At 38.5% G+C, this 15,841-nt stretch overlaps 1 protein-coding gene across 2 annotated transcripts in view; it reads right to left on the bottom strand.

The window, feature by feature from the left end:
• Positions 1-11,237, bottom strand: part of LOC149251808 (serine/threonine protein phosphatase 2A regulatory subunit B''beta-like) — a 132,881-nt gene extending 121,644 nt beyond the window's left edge. The window contains exon 1 of one of the 2 annotated variants that reach the window (XR_016266906.1): positions 10,536-11,237. Coding sequence is in view for 1 of the 2 variants with exons in the window: in XM_089459573.1 (XP_089315699.1) it covers positions 10,536-10,697 (162 nt within the window). In the remaining variant the exon portion in view is untranslated. The remainder of the gene's footprint in view (positions 1-10,535) is intronic. The other variant, XM_089459573.1, reaches the window with a different exon arrangement.
• Between the last annotated feature and the right edge of the window lie 4,604 nt (positions 11,238-15,841).

Below are 15,841 nucleotides of genomic sequence, written 5' to 3'. Positions count from 1 at the left end.
CACGCTTAAGCTGAAGCCAAGTCTGCAGTGTCGTTTAGCACAAGAGTGTCTCCGAGCGGAGATCTCAACCCTTGCTTCAGTGGACTTCGAGTGCCAACCCAAGGAGGGAGTTCTACTTCGTCCCAAGTCATACCAACAGCGGTGAGTCGAGTTACAGCAGTAGCGAAAGTAGCAGCAAGGAGGTCGAGTTACAGCAACAGGGAAAGTAGCAGCAGGGAGGCCAAGCTATAGCGGCAGAGAAAGTTGTAGCAGTGCAAAGATTGTGTAGTTCCTGGAGGAGTCACGTTGGAAGGTTGAGGAGTGAAGGGAGTTAGGGGTTGAAACTTGCGATACAGTCAAAGGAAGTGTTGTGGGGGCTTTTCCAGCATTTTGGCAAAGCAGCAAACGCAACATTTGCTACAGGTTACATCCTTTGCTTATGGAGGGAGGGGCCAAGCATTTGGGGGTTAATTTTGGAGCGTCAAAACTAGGACAAACCATTTCTTGGTTTTTTTGGGTTTTTGACAAGGACCTCAAAAATAATTTGGCAAAATTTTTTGGGCAGATTTGAGGGGTCAAACAGGGGTCCCAATTCAGCCAGCAGCTAGAGGAGCTAAGGGAAATAGGGCCGAATTTCCGAAGTCAAGCATTAGCGAATTCCTTTGTAGGTTATTTTGGGTATTTGGTGGAGAGGCCAAGATTAAGTTCCCAAAATTTTATGAGCACCGAAGGAGGCCCTAGCAGCAGCGCTTCACACGCAACAACATATTTCTGGGCAGTTCAGAGCAGAGCCAAGAGATAGAGCAACAACATATTTGAGGGGGACGTCTTATTCATTTGGGCTTAGCTAGCTTGCCTTGAGCAAGCCCAAGTGCACTCTTTCCAACACCTCATTGTACCCTCTTCATATTATAATAAAATGGCTCAGCATCACAGTTTTTGGCTTTAAAATGGTGTTTGATGCTTGAGTATTTTTCTGTGTGTTTTTGGTTTTGTTTGTTTTGTTTATCATTGTATATCTTCATTAAGAATATTACATAGACGTTGCTCCATAAAATCTTTTAGGTTGTGATGGTCCATGCGGATTTGGAAACGACGTCCCAACAAATATGGCCATCAGGTATCTACTGCATGTAAGATGGCCATCATTTCTTTCTCATAAGTAGATTGACCCAGATGTTTGCCACTGAGTTGTTGACTGGTGAAAGCCAATGGTCTACCTTCCTGCATTAATACAGCGCCAATACCTGTACCTGAAGCATCACATTCAATCACAAAATATTTGGTGAAGTCGGGTAGGGCCAATACGAGAGTGGAGCACACAGACTGTTTGAGAAGACAAGAAGGCCTGCTGAGCTGCATCAATCCAAAGAAATGATTTTTTCTTGAGAAGATTAGTGAGGGGTCTAGCAATGCGTCCATAATTGCGGACAAATTTGCAATAGTAGCCAGTGAGACCCAAGAATCCCCTCAAACTCTTCAAGGTTTTTGGTTGGGGCCAATCTTGCATTGCCTGAATCTTTTTCAGATCAACCCTCACTCCTTCATGACCCACAATGTGTCCCAAATACTCGACTTCTTCCACGCCAAAAGAGCACTTGGATAATTTGACAAATAATTTGTGATCTTGGAGCAGTTGCAATATCTGGTCTACATGTTGAAGATGTTTGTCCCAAGTTATGTTGTAGATGAGAATGTCATCGAAGAAGACCAAGACAAATTTTCGAAGATATGGTTTTAGCAGGTGGTTCATGAGGCTTTGAAAAGTAGATGGAGCATTACAGAGACCAAATGGCATGACCAGGAATTCATAATGGCCTTCATGAGTTCGGAAGGCAGTCTTGGGAATGTCTACTTCCTTCATGCGTATTTGGTGATAGCCCGAGCAGAGGTCTAGCTTGGTAAAGAATTGAGCACCATGCAGTTCATCAAGCAGATCATCAACAACCGGAATAGGAAATTTGTCCTTGATAGTGAGCTTGTTAAGGGCCCAAAAGTCCGGACACATGCACCATTCTCCATCTTTCTTTAGAACCATGACCACTGGAGATGAATAAGGGTTGACGTTGGGACAGATAACACTGGCGTCAAAGAGTTCCTTTATGAATTTTTCAAATTCATTCTTTTGGGCAAAAGGATATGGGCGGACATTAGGCGATTAGGCACCCGGACCAAAGGGATGCTATGATCATGTTCACCCCTAGAGGGTGGAAGCTCTTTAGGTTTGTCAAAGACCCACTAGTGGTGATCTAATACCTGTTGCATCTCAGGATGAATATGAGGAGTAGTGGATTCAATGGCTTGGATGGCATTAAATTGGGCGACTACTCCATGATGGCCCTTTTTTAAAAGCTTCTCCATTCGATGTGAGCTAATGATAGTAGGAGCACCTGCCTGGAGTCCCCTTAATGTATGAATGTGGTCGTTCTGCTTAAAGCTCATATATAACTCTTGGAAATCCATTGTGATAGGGCCCAATGTGCGAAGCCATTTTGCACCCAAGACAATGTCGCAACCACCCATTTCAATAGCAAACATGTGGGTCTTTAGTTGGTATTCTCCCATCTGAAGCTTAATATTTTCATAGCAGCCTTCACATTTCATGGTCCCCCCATCAGCGATAAGGACTTGGAAATTAGATACCGCCTGCACAAAGCAATGAACAACTTCGGCGACTCTCTTATGGATAAAGTTATGAGTACTGCCACTATCAATAAATACCGCCACTATCAATAAATACGACCACTATTGGTCCATGTTTAATAAAGCCTCCAATTTTGAAAGTCTGAGGCGAAGAAATGCCAGCCAAGGCATGTAGTGATATAACCGGCTCATCTAGCATAGCTGTGAAATCATTGCCAGCTTGGGTTTCCCCCGCTTCTTCCTCGGGCACCTCAAGGGATGAAGCTTCATCTACTGAGCTGTTATCAGTAGCATCAATTTGAAAGAATTTTGGTTCCTTACATTTATGTCCAGGGAGTACTTGTTATCACAGTAGTAGCAAAGTCCTTGTTTTCTCCTTTCAACCATTTATGTTGGTGACACCTTTTGAACCCTAAGTGTTTAGGTGGGGCCCTGAGCCTGGGTGTGACGTGCCTTGGCGACAAAATTGGGACAATTGGACTGGGCATTTAAGGCGATTTTCATATCTAAGGCCTTGCGGCATGTGTCCAACCAAGTAGCTGGGTGGTACATCTGGACATGGGCTTGGATGGCTTCTTTTAGGCCATTGATGAAATACGCCAAGTAGAAGTCATCTCCTTGACGGTCAGTTTTGATGGCCAATTGCTTAAAGGCTGCAATGTAGTCCTTTACTGTATCTTTTTGCCAGAGCTTAGTGACACAGCCCAAAAAATTAGATGCTTGGTCAAAGCAATCACATATGGCTTTTGAGAACATGTTCCAAGTTGCTCTCCTTGGATAACATTTTTATGCCACTGCCATCTCTCTTGGTCCAAGTAAAGTGCTCCCACACGTAGTTTAGTTCCATCTTCGCAAATATCATTAAGGGAGAAATATCGTTCCATTTGTGCTACCCATACTGCAGGATTAGAGTCATCAAATTTGTACATGTCCAGCTTGGGTGTTCAGTGGTTGGAATGGTGGTGATTTCCATTGAAGTGAATGTGATGGTTGGATTCTCCTATGTGTGCATCAACACTAGGCTCCTCCCAATGAGACTTTGTTATAAGGTCTGCTAGTTGTGAGATATGTTTGGTAATATTGTCCTGGGATTTGTCGAACCTTTTTTCAAGGTGGTCAACCCTCTTGGCAGCCATAACTTGAGATCTGGTACCTAGCATACACCAACCCGGTCAATTACTTAAGAGTAGTCTTCTTGGAAAGAGGGCGAGCTCAAAAATCTAATGGAGTGGGTCACTTGAAGTCGCGTCGGAAGAACAAAACAAACAAACCAAAACAACAAAAGAATAAAAACAATAAACAAACAATTAAAAAAACAACAAACCAAACAAACAAAATTAAAAAGAAAGATCAAATAAAGAACAAAACAAAACAAAAAATAGGGACCGCCGAAAAATTAGGGGCTTATAAGTGAATGGTACCACAGCGACCAGCTCGTCGTCCTGAAGCTTATGGGCTAAGTCTCTTGCAAGCGTCCCGGGATGGAAAGAAGTTTTACTCCCTGCTGATCAATAATGCAGTGGCTGAATTCCAAAAAGCTTGATACTGCCCAATATCCTGTGAAAATCAGGCATGGACTGTAGTAACAAAAACCCCAGGGTCTTGGTACTGTCAAATGTGCTGCGACAATCTAATCTGAACTATGGCGGCCAAAACCCTCACTGCACAAAGAGTCTTATCTGCACTGTGAAAACCCCAACCACTGAATCTGAGCTGTATGGCAGCAGTAAAACCCCAACTGCTAGATTTGATCTGGCAGATAAAGTATTGGGCGATCTTCAAATAGTGGAGGGAACAGTGGTCCACCAATAGTACTCAACACAATCTTCCAGGGCGCTAACTAAGGAGGATCGACCGTACCCTTAGTCGTACTACTTGACTACCCTATTGTACGTGCGAGTAATCTCCCCGAGTAGTGTTCTCAGTACACTATACCAGCAAGACAGCCGACGACTTATCTAAGGTTAGGTTTTAGGTGGTCCTAGGGGGCTTCCGATAGACCCAAGGGTATGTGGAAGTGCAATCTGTGCGCGGTTCTGTCTAATGCGCTACTACTCGAAGGGGTACCCACAGGGGTTACAAGGGAGTCCAACAAGCGTGACCACCTCTTGTAGTTCCTGCGTACATGCCTCCCCATATCCGCAGGTTTATGTGCTCAACGACAAATCCTGTGGTTAATGACATCGGAACACATCTCTAGCTTAAAAAAAATCTGCAAAAATTGGAGGTACAACTGGCCCTGCGAAAATTGGAGGTACAAATTGGAGGCACACACACGCACATAGATCATAAAGTGTCAAAAGTTAGGCACCATTTTTATTTAAATCCACTCTGTAATTTCAGTTCGAGGCCTATTCTGAGCACTTTTTCTGATCTGCACCCCAAGATACAGTTTGCCCTACTAAATTCTTATCCTTTGTCTCTTCTTTTTGAAATTATGGGTTAATGTGCATAAACTGCTGGTGCAGGTTAAATATTTGCTGGTACTAAGTGCAACAGGGCTGTACATGCTGAGATCTGCATAGTTAAATGCCCCCAACTACCAGATAGTTCCACACCATGTATCAAGGTAGAAGTAGGTGGACATTGCATACATTCACAAGGAACCCAAAAAAAAGAGCACTTCCAATATAAAGAGCCGTCACAAACATCCATGTATTCTCCTTGATGTAATCCACACAGATGGATTTCTTTTCATACCATGAATGTTCTCTTGTAGAGTACATACAACAAATTTTCAACAGCAACAAAAGATAGGGCACGTTGTATCTCCTTTTCTGAGGTGATTTATAAGATAGTGCACAAATTTGCACCAATCTTCACACTGAATTTCACCAGCTAGCTGCTAGGGCACAAATTTTCACCTTTTGCAGTGTGGTTTTCACCAGCTAGCTGCTAGTGCATAGTTTTTTACAGTATTAGAGTCCGTAACACATTTCTTCAATATTAGAGCAGATTCCAGCTAGAACACAATTTCAAAATTCAGACTTTATTTCGAGATTTTTCACCAGAAAGTCAGCTAGGACACTGGATCAGAACTTATATTCAAAGCCAATATTTTCTTAGCTTTAGCAGCATTTTTTTAATATTTTCAAAGCTCTGTTGTATCCTATGATTTATTAGTTTTTTCATTTTGCCTCATGCCATGGTTTTTTTGCATTATGTACAATGTAAACCATCATACAAGTTTCAATGCAAATTATATTTTTCTGGAAATTATGTGTAACTTTTGTATTTTCCATTTGCCAAGTCTTTGCCAGTTCAAGCATGAAGACTTTACAAACTAACAGATAAGCTTTATCCCTTGCGTCTAAACGGACCTTGCCTTAGATCATCAATTTCAAATTTTATGCTGAAGTTTACGGGACAATGAGAACTTTCAAATTTAGTGCGTGCTTCTATCTTTAAAATTCACATTACACCCAAATATTTGCACAATAGCTACTAACTTCAATATTTAAATAATGAGGTACAAGATGGACCTTTATAATACATACATATATAGATCAAAAAAAAAGAGAGAGAACTAAGTGCGGTCCTATCATTGAATGGATTTGAATGTTCGCAATTAGAAGAGGCTCATTAAGAAATGTGCAAGCCCCTATTCATGAGGGTGTGATAAGTCTATTTGGATAGTGGACTTACTATGGTTCCAAAAACTCCAAGTTGCAATCCATTGCCACTTGTTGTTCATTAGACGAGAAAAAATGCCATAATATAACTTCATCCATTGTAAGAAGATAAATATAGTGTGCTCTGCAAAAGCAACAAATCTTGCATATGAATAAATTTAGAAAATTTGCAGAATCCACACTCATGTAATCACCACATCTCCTCTGATACTAGAAACTTTGCTTTAAACCAATAAATCTTCAGAATCAACTCACTGGAGAGATGGTTTCATGGGCTTCCTTTTGGCAGATAGACATGATTCAACGATGCTTATGGCAATTTTAAGTATTCTTACTTCTCAACATTAACGTTTAGATAAGTTTTTTGGAACATTTCAAGAATTATTAAATTATTCCATATTGCTTCAATAAATATTGCATTTTAACCAATTGTTAGTTTCTCCAAATTATTTACAAGTAGGACATTAATATGCAAATTTGGGAGTTCCGTCAAGAATGCCAAAATGTCCCCACACTTGCTCTCACAATCTATGGTGCTGAAAATCCATTAAAAATTTAGACCCCAGTAATGATAGCCAACAACTGATGGACACTGATCCTGAACCCACTGCAAATGGTTGGAGGCCAACCTCAGAGGATCATGATGATCCACCCACCAATGTTGGACTCATCCTGCCTGCTGCTTATTGACATTGGACTTGTGTTATTTTGGACTGCGGGTCATATCCTTATGTTTGTCGCCATATTAGGTTAGATTTATCAAGGTATGCCATAGGAACTGATGAAAGTCTAGGGGGCATTTTTGGTGCGTAGCCAACCTGATTTTGATCCTAGCTACTCCTTGTGGTCAGTGCATTTGGAGGCCCTTTTTGTATAAACTGCTGACCGGGAATTTCATGCTTGTACTAATAGTTAAACGAAGCATTTTATAACAAATAAAAGAAAACCAGAATGGAGCACGTATAATTTGGTTTGCAAAAAGTTGGAATGAGGTAATGTGGCTAATGAAGTATGACATACTTAATTTGAGACACAAAAATATATGGTATAGCTTATAAGAAGAGTCAACAAATTGCTTGGAGACCTCTGCCAATAGTTCAGGGTAAATTGTGCAGCATGCTGGATAGGATAAGACAAGATAATTTTATTGATGTCCAACAAGTGACCACCATGTTGGTCAATGGGCTTCAAAGGTCCAGGCAATGTAAAAATGCAGAGTGAGAGTACAAAAGCAGCTCCTTTCTACACTAAACAAAGAGAAAGAGCTAACTATTTAGTCAATAGAAACAAAAGTAGACAGAGACAAAACTAAGACCAAAAGCATGTCAAGCATGCAATGCAGCTGTCAAAGCATGCTGGGGCAAGAAGCAGAATGAGGCAAGAGAGAAAGCATGGCTTCTGCGCCTGATAATCAATTTCCATAGAGGGACCAATGCACCATCTGATAATGATATCCCGTCAGTCAAATGATATTTTTATTTTATGTAGAATTGCAATTTTCCACCAAGTTTCCAAGACAGGTGCGGGGAAATGCACATGAAGGATGTTTGGAGACACCCACCAAATTTTAGGGAAATTCATGGAGGCAGGGGGGTATCAAGGTCCCTAGCATAGGAGGGGCCATCTCTAAAATTATAAAAAAATTAAAATCCCAGCATAACAATCCATCCCATGTAAATTCAGAATCGTGCAATGTAAAAACTGAACTCAAAATGGTGAAATGATACAAACACAAATCCTAATTCATCAATCACCATTGTTAATAGTTATTATGATTTATCATTTATCATGTTTGAATATTTATCGAGGTTCCCCTGTTTTCCCCATATACAAGAAATATACAAGAAGACTTCTTTTACAAAAAGGTTGAAAGCAACAGCTTTACTATTTACCCAGAAATAGATTTTGTATACAACAAAGTACAAAGGAACCCGTAAAACTAAATATACAAACTATGATAACTTAATTGTCACGTGGGCTAGGCTCCTTGTGCTGCTTGTTGTCCTTGTAGGATGTTCTGGAAAAAAAACCATGGGGGGGGCACCCAGGCAACCTCCCTTTTGGCAGGGGATGCCCACAGCCCCCATTTTGCAAAACACGCCCCGCATATTGGCAAAACATTTTTCTATGCTTTTTTACCAAGTTTCGCAAAATGGGGGGCATGGCAAAACGTTTTTCCAGGCAACCCCATCTCGGGGGCATACGAAGCATGGGAAGGCACCCCCAACCCTACACATCCTCATGGAATATTGTAATATTGTCAGTGGGCATTGAGGCTATATTATTTTGTGAGGATATTACTGGCAAACACTCCACACATTTTATATTTACTCAATTCTGTCTTTATTTATTTCATCTACACATAGTCTCTAAAATAATATAGGTTGTTAAGTATAGCATTATGTGTCACCTACTCTAGTATTGTGTGCTGAGAATTGGTTCTTAAGTGTGTTTTTTGCTGAGCATTCTTTCTTTCCTCATTTTCAAATTTCAATGAGGTAATCTGACTTTAAATAAATTTATTTGTCTTTGCAACTGCCAAACACACCTGGTGGAGCTGAGATAATCCCAAAGAAAGGGTAATACATCCTGACTTTAGAATAAATTTATTTGCCTTTGTGGTCGCCAAACACATCTAGTAGAGCTGGGGTAATCCCAAATAAAGCATAATAAGTGGATAGCGTAACACGAGGTGGCATCATAACACATCAAGTAAAGTATGTCTCACTTGATAGTGTTTTCAAACATCAATAGATCATCTGTGACGGTTTATGTTTTTGCCAAGGACAAGGTAAGCATCATCTTCTCTATAATTGAAGGCAATCAAGGTGAATTTCACTGCACATTTATTGGCTACACAATGATCTGCTGAAGGACAAAAATAATCGACCATTGACAAATTTCTAAAATATGATATGAACAGAAAGCCTTGGTACCTTATGACAGTCAACTCCGTTTGATGTAGCTTATTTTGTGTTTACTGATCACAATGACTATAACAGTTTGGAAGTCTCTGCTGAAATATCTTCTTTAATACTTTGGAAAATAATTCCTAGAATATAAAATACAGATCCCAAAAACACAATCAGATAATTTTTATAGATTGTGAAATATTGAAAATTACAATATTCTCGCCGAGTGTGTAAAATGCCACATATCCGTTGCTGTGACCATGGAGAATATTTGATCTAAATATTCAGCTATGCTATCTAGTCAATGTTTCTAGAATGGTTACTTGCCAATTGTTACTGTTACGAGTTTGGAAACTATAGAGATAGTGACTAACAGCCTCTTGAGTTCCCACATAAAGGTAAGGAAAAATCCATTACCAATGTTAGACTATGCATGGCTCCATACCACATAGACAATGTATACAAGGCACTTTCTACTATCTAGTGAAACTTATCTTGCCTATGGCAAGGTGAATGTAGAAACCAATTAATTTTCCATCAGATTATCATATTTCAAAGCGTAATTATTATTCAAATTTAATTTGAAATGCACTTGACAGTTAACGCACTCCTTCAATAATTTGAAGCCTTAGTCAACTGTGCAGTGAGGACTATGTGGCAAGAGTCCAGACACATAACATCATGATTGCATAAGATACAAGCTTTGTGCATTCATGAGTAGAGTCCCCAAACGCCTTAATTAGGTTAAACTTAAGTTACCGTTATATGCCCGCCACTCACACAAGTATATTTTCTATTTGTGGCTTGTGGTAGAGCGTTAATTCATGTACATAATGGTAAGCCCACAACATTATGGTAACTTGTATTATAAAAGTGATAAACCTTTGCCTTACGTGTAGAACATGCATTCTCTCAGGGCAAGCAAATGTTAGACTACCGGCTTGTACAGTTCTTGGAATGGTTCTAGAGGTGCCGCTTAAAAAAAGTGGCAATATTTGATTTGGAAAACTTCCATCGACGCCGCAGATTCTAGGGTTCAACAGAGGTGTCCAGGTAGTTTGTATCTAACAAACTCGAACCCTGAGTCTTTACGACTTTTAAAACATTTTAGAGATCGATTTTGTGATAGGGCATCTTAAACCACCGAATGCAGCCAACCCAAATCGCAATGTCAATAATCCTAGCTCACCGACCACTAATAATCATGGATCACCACAACAGATTCAGAAAATCTTTAGCCAGTATTACAGGCGGTGGGGGGAGGATTAGAAAGGTAGATTCTAGAGTTAAACCCACCATGTTGGGCAGAGAAACGATCAAGTTCAATCAAACAAGAGAGAAGGAAAAAAAGTAAACAAGGAAGTCGTACCATTTTTGCTGTCTCTGGAAGCGAAAGCCATTGGGAGAAGAGCTCGTCAATATGCGCCTTGTAAGGATTAGGCTTCAATGACAGCATAGGGACATCCTGCAGCTGTAACAATTCTGGATCCACCGACGCCATGTCGCCTGTCACACCCAGCCCCAGATCCATAGAATCTAGCAAAATCACCAGCCTATTAAAACAAATTCACCGCCAAGATGCCCCGGGTATCAAAGCTTCCAGAGGTAAACCCTAACTTAGGACAAGACTTTGGCCAACGTCTGCGCCAACTATGTCTGAATGGAATCTCCGTAGTTAAAACCCCGCCAAATTTTGCGGGACGACCACCAAATCAGATAGTATAAAATGGAGACCTCCCGATTCTTTTGCCCAGTGATGGAATTGCTGGGTAGATTCGGCTATTTTTGAGAAGAAAAATAGTAGAAAGCCGATCGATTTTTGGCTCAAAACATCCCCCTTTTTTAAGATAGACAGGTTGGCTGGAGCTTCGTCAAACCCTGGGGAGCTTCTGTGAGACAGGACGGGTAATACGACTGGTTAGCTTAAATCCCTCCCTCGGAAGGTCCGCATTCATTCATTCATACACATACGGTGTGTATTTACCCTTTTTCTTCACGGGAGTAAGTCTCCACGTGGCTTGTTGCCTATGGCTAAGCATATGAATCTTGCAAACAGACCTCTCTTTCCCGTGACACACAGATGTGGTTGGTTGAATCTCATGTTAAAGATCCTCATGGAGTGGGATTTGCAATGTTTAAAACCCTGGTTTGATAATTTTAATGGATCTCCTGTTAATACTAATTAGGTTGGTATTTCTTCATATAAGTTGGATATTAAGATTAAGATGTTCAAACAAGTTAGTTCTTTTATGTTTAGTGTTAACCTTTATTGTAGTCCCATTTAGAGTGTTGTTTTCTTCCTTTATGATCCATGGTGAATTTTTAAAGAGGAAATGATGGGAAAAACCTTGAATATTAAGAATTTAATTTGTAAGTTGATGTTGAGTTTTCTCACATATGATTTCATATTTTATATTGGGTTATATGTGTAAATAATAAATATATACTTTATGTTGGGTTATATGTGTAAATAATAAATATAATATAGTTACTTTATGTTGGGTTATACGTGTAAATAATAAATATATACTTTAGGTTGGGTTATATGTGTAAATAATAAATATAATATAGTTAATTTTTGTGTTAGTATTTTAATTTTGTAAATAATAAATATAATATAGTTACTTTATGTTGGGTTATATGTGTAAATAATAAATATATACTTTAGGTTGGGTTATATGTGTAAATAATAAATATAATATAGTTAATTTTTGTGTTAGTATTTTAATTTTGTAAATGTTATTAGGAATTTGGTAATTTCTATGTTAACAGTGTTTATTTTGATTTTTTTGAGTTAGGTATATTAGTTTTGTTAAGCTTCATGTTAACCCTTAACTTTAAATCCCTGGTTAAGCATTAGATATCTAGCCAAAAATTGCCCAAAAGTCTTTGAGAAAAATTTTGCTAGAAAAAACCACCACAGATCTACATGGTGGGAAGGAGCACAAAAAGAACACTACACTGTCATCAAAGAAGAAGAATATTCTAGAGAAAATGAGTCACAAGAAATCAAGGAAGAAGGAAACAACTCTCAAAACAAGCAAGGAGAAAGTCCGCCCCAACAAATCAACAGTTATGAGGATTTGAATACTGCAGAAAATAAATCTTCATTTAACAGCAAAGCAGATCTCCTAAACCAAACTTCTTCTCCGACTATTTTCAAAAGAACAAACACAATAGATCACGAAGCTAAGACACCAATGTCCCAAGAACCAGAAGAGATGAAGGAGATGCAAGACAAAGGAAGTTGGAAGACCGTAGAGAAAAGAAAGAAAGCTACAACACCAATCTCGCCAAGAAAGACGAGGAGCCAGACAAGTAAAAATTAAGAAAATTGTAGGTCCGATAGACCAATTTGGTCTCAGTGGACGTTAACCATCATCATCATCATCATCATCATCATCAAGTGATTATATTTTTATTGTTATATTGTTATCTAGACTATAACTTTTTATTGTACTATTTTATTATAATTTTACCATTTGACTCTCTCTCACACACACACATATATATTTGTGTATGTACTAAGGAGACCTAATCTTATGATCATCAATCCTGTTTTATACATTATGTTCATTGTAAAAGGAAGTTCCTCCCTCAAAGTGGATTGTAATTATTGGTTTTTTGTCATTTTTAAGGTGTGAGGTTCATAACATTTGGTATTAGAGCATACGAACCTAGGGTTTTGCTACTGCAAATAAGTCATCTTGGCATTTTCGCTATATAAAAATTTTGGGACGTTTCATATGGTGAAATTCTAAGGATACTAAGAAGATGTCTCAGGAAGCATCTGGTTAAAATTTCATATTTTGGTTCGCTATATGGTTTGAGATATACGATGTGGGAGTTAGGGTTTGTAATTGGTCCTAAAATCTATTTCAAACAAATCATCTCAACATTTTCACCATAATTGTTTTTTTGGGATGTTTTAGACTGTGAAATTTTAAGCAAATTGAGAAGACATTACAAGGTATGTTAAATGAAAAAAAAAAATCTAGTTTACTATAATATTTGATATATACCTTATGGAAATTAGGGTTTGTGAATGGTCCTGAAACAAATTTTAAATGAGTGATCATCACATTTTCACTATAATCTTTTACCTGGGACACTTCAAAATGTGAAATTTTCGGAGGTCTAAGGAGACATAACAAAGTACCTCAAGTAAAATGTTCATAATCATATATGAAGAATTGGACAAGTAGCATGCAATACAAGTTTACTCTTGGGAGGAGGCCATAAATCAACAAGTTTTGGAAAAGTTACCATAACTTTCGCTTAGCACATCAAATTTTGGTCAAATCTTTGGAATCGTAGAGAAAGTATATTAGAATATTATAAGCCAAAAATTTAGATTCAAAAGGGCTCAAATCTCAGATATATATCAAGAAAAAAGGTCAGTTATTCTTATATTCTCCAAATTAAAGTTTTAAAGGCACGTAACTTACAAGTGACATAATTTTTAATAGAAGATCCAATTTTTTGGGTGATTAAAAGTTGTAATAAAGAGGAGTATTGTTATTATTTTTCTGCATGCCTCCAAATAAAGCTACTACACCAATTAAAGCTCTTGAATGCTCATCCTGTAGAAATTCTAACTGTAGATTAACCTGATAATGCAATATAACTAAAGCAAAATACTTTAATCTACCTCTACAATCAAACTTGTGGAAGCTTAATAGATTTGAGCAAGATCAAACAGAACACATATAATTAGAAGCATAATCAATGCACATGAAACACAGAATAATACTTTGGGGAAAGCCTCAGCTAAAAACCTCGCTATCTGTATTATCATACAAGGTGGAAATATCTCATAATTACACAGAGCTTTAGCTCTCACGGCTAGCCAGCTCTCAGTAAAACCATCCTGGATGCTCACAGGTAATCAAAGCTTCTCACAAGCCTTCTCCTCTACCCTCCAAGCCTCCTATTTCCTTGTGTTGTTTCTCCTGGATGATCCTACTGTTACCAAGTGTAACACTGATCACTCACACTGATCTTACACCCCATAAAACTGCACAATCCTCAAGGAACCTTATTCCTTCTACATGGATGAGTTATTTGAGAGAATCCTCAAATAACTCATAGTACAATGTCCCTGTCTTTGATCTCAACTAGGTCTTTCTCTGAATAAACATGCATGAGTTATTTGAGAGAATCCTCAGTTATCTGGAGTACACTAGTTTGATGCATACATGCATTAACTGATTGAACTCACAATTAGTTCCTCAAACTGTTTGGAACTAATTTAACTGGACATAACTCAATTAACTGAGCTAACTAATTACAAATCAAATACAACTCATCCTTATCTCCTTAATTAAGGGTTTATCTCCTTAATTCAAGGGATAATTGTTGCATGACTTCACAAAGACTTCTAGCTTGAATTTCTCCAACTAATTAATCCAAGATGAATTAATTAATTATTTTTCAAACAGCTGGTGAGACTAAATTCGAATTTTAATTCTCAATTTTAATTCAAAGACAAATTAAAATTGGAATATTCTAAATGTTATTTTTAGCATTTCTTGTTGCTATTCTCAACACATCCATGACTCGTGAAGAAAGCAATACTTGGAATTTAGGTTTTTCCCATTTAGATAAGAAAATTGGTGAAAATGGATGGTGGTGTTTTGAAACAAGGGGATTTATTGGGTTCTCATGCAAGCCTTAAAAGAGAAGTGTTGAATAAAATGGAAAAGAAGATGAATGAAAATGAGGTAAATTATAAAAATTTCAAACCATGCTATTATAGAATCTCCTTGAAAGAGACAGAGAGATTCAATGATCCGGATTTAAATAGGAACGCAACAAATTACAGAGATAACCATAAATACAGAGATGCAGCGGAAATAATACTTCATTTCATTAATGTAAAATATTGAAATATGCTTACAAACATAAATGGAAATAAACCAGTTAGGGCGATGGTAGCTTATCTCTGAGAAGAGATGTGCCGGTTACATGCCTCTGAACTATGTTACAATGAGGCTCGAAGGCCTATTTATTGTTGAGAAATAATGGAAAACCATAAATATCCAAAAACCTAACCCTAGAAGATGAAACGCCAAATTGTGGGTCCTGTTTGGGTAAATTGGTACATCAACTTCTCGGGGTCGTAACTTTGGCATACGATCTCCGTTTGACGCGCACAATATCTCATTAGAAAGATCTATCTGAGCAACATCGGTCCTTGCAGCCATGTTGCTCCCAATTTTCCCAAAAAACGTCGTTTAGGGCCTCAAAATGGCTCCGGAAGTTCAAGACCCAAAAAACTGCTAAAAATAGTAAATTGTGCTACAATTACGGAAACTGAAAAACTAAAAGAAACAGTTGTGGGGATACAAGTGGGATAGATGGGTGGCCACCAACATCCACCTAGATCATTCCTCCCCCATTAGGAAGTAATGGTCCCCATTGCGTTGAGTTCCTCCATCCGCTGAACTTGGTCCCTGGTGAGTTGTTCTGCAATCTCGAATGTGTCCAGTAAAGGTGGGAAGCATGGTCAAGGGCGGTACACATTGAACACTTAGTGCAGGTGAAGGAATGGAGGAATTTTGTGCTCCAAAGCATTATTTCCCACGGCCTTGGTAATGATGTAAGGACCATGTTGGCATGGTCGAAGCTTCTGATGGGCTCTTGTAAGGCGTTCTTTCTGCAGATGCAACTAGA

This window comes from Pinus tabuliformis, chromosome 7, assembly GCF_031772625.1.
Source record: "Pinus tabuliformis cultivar Carrire ecotype Pingquan chromosome 7, CPIR1, whole genome shotgun sequence".
Classification (NCBI taxonomy): Eukaryota; Viridiplantae; Streptophyta; class Pinopsida; order Pinales; family Pinaceae; genus Pinus; species Pinus tabuliformis.
The sequence above is the reverse complement of the archived record's forward strand: the minus strand, read 5'-3'. Positions and strand labels throughout refer to the sequence as shown.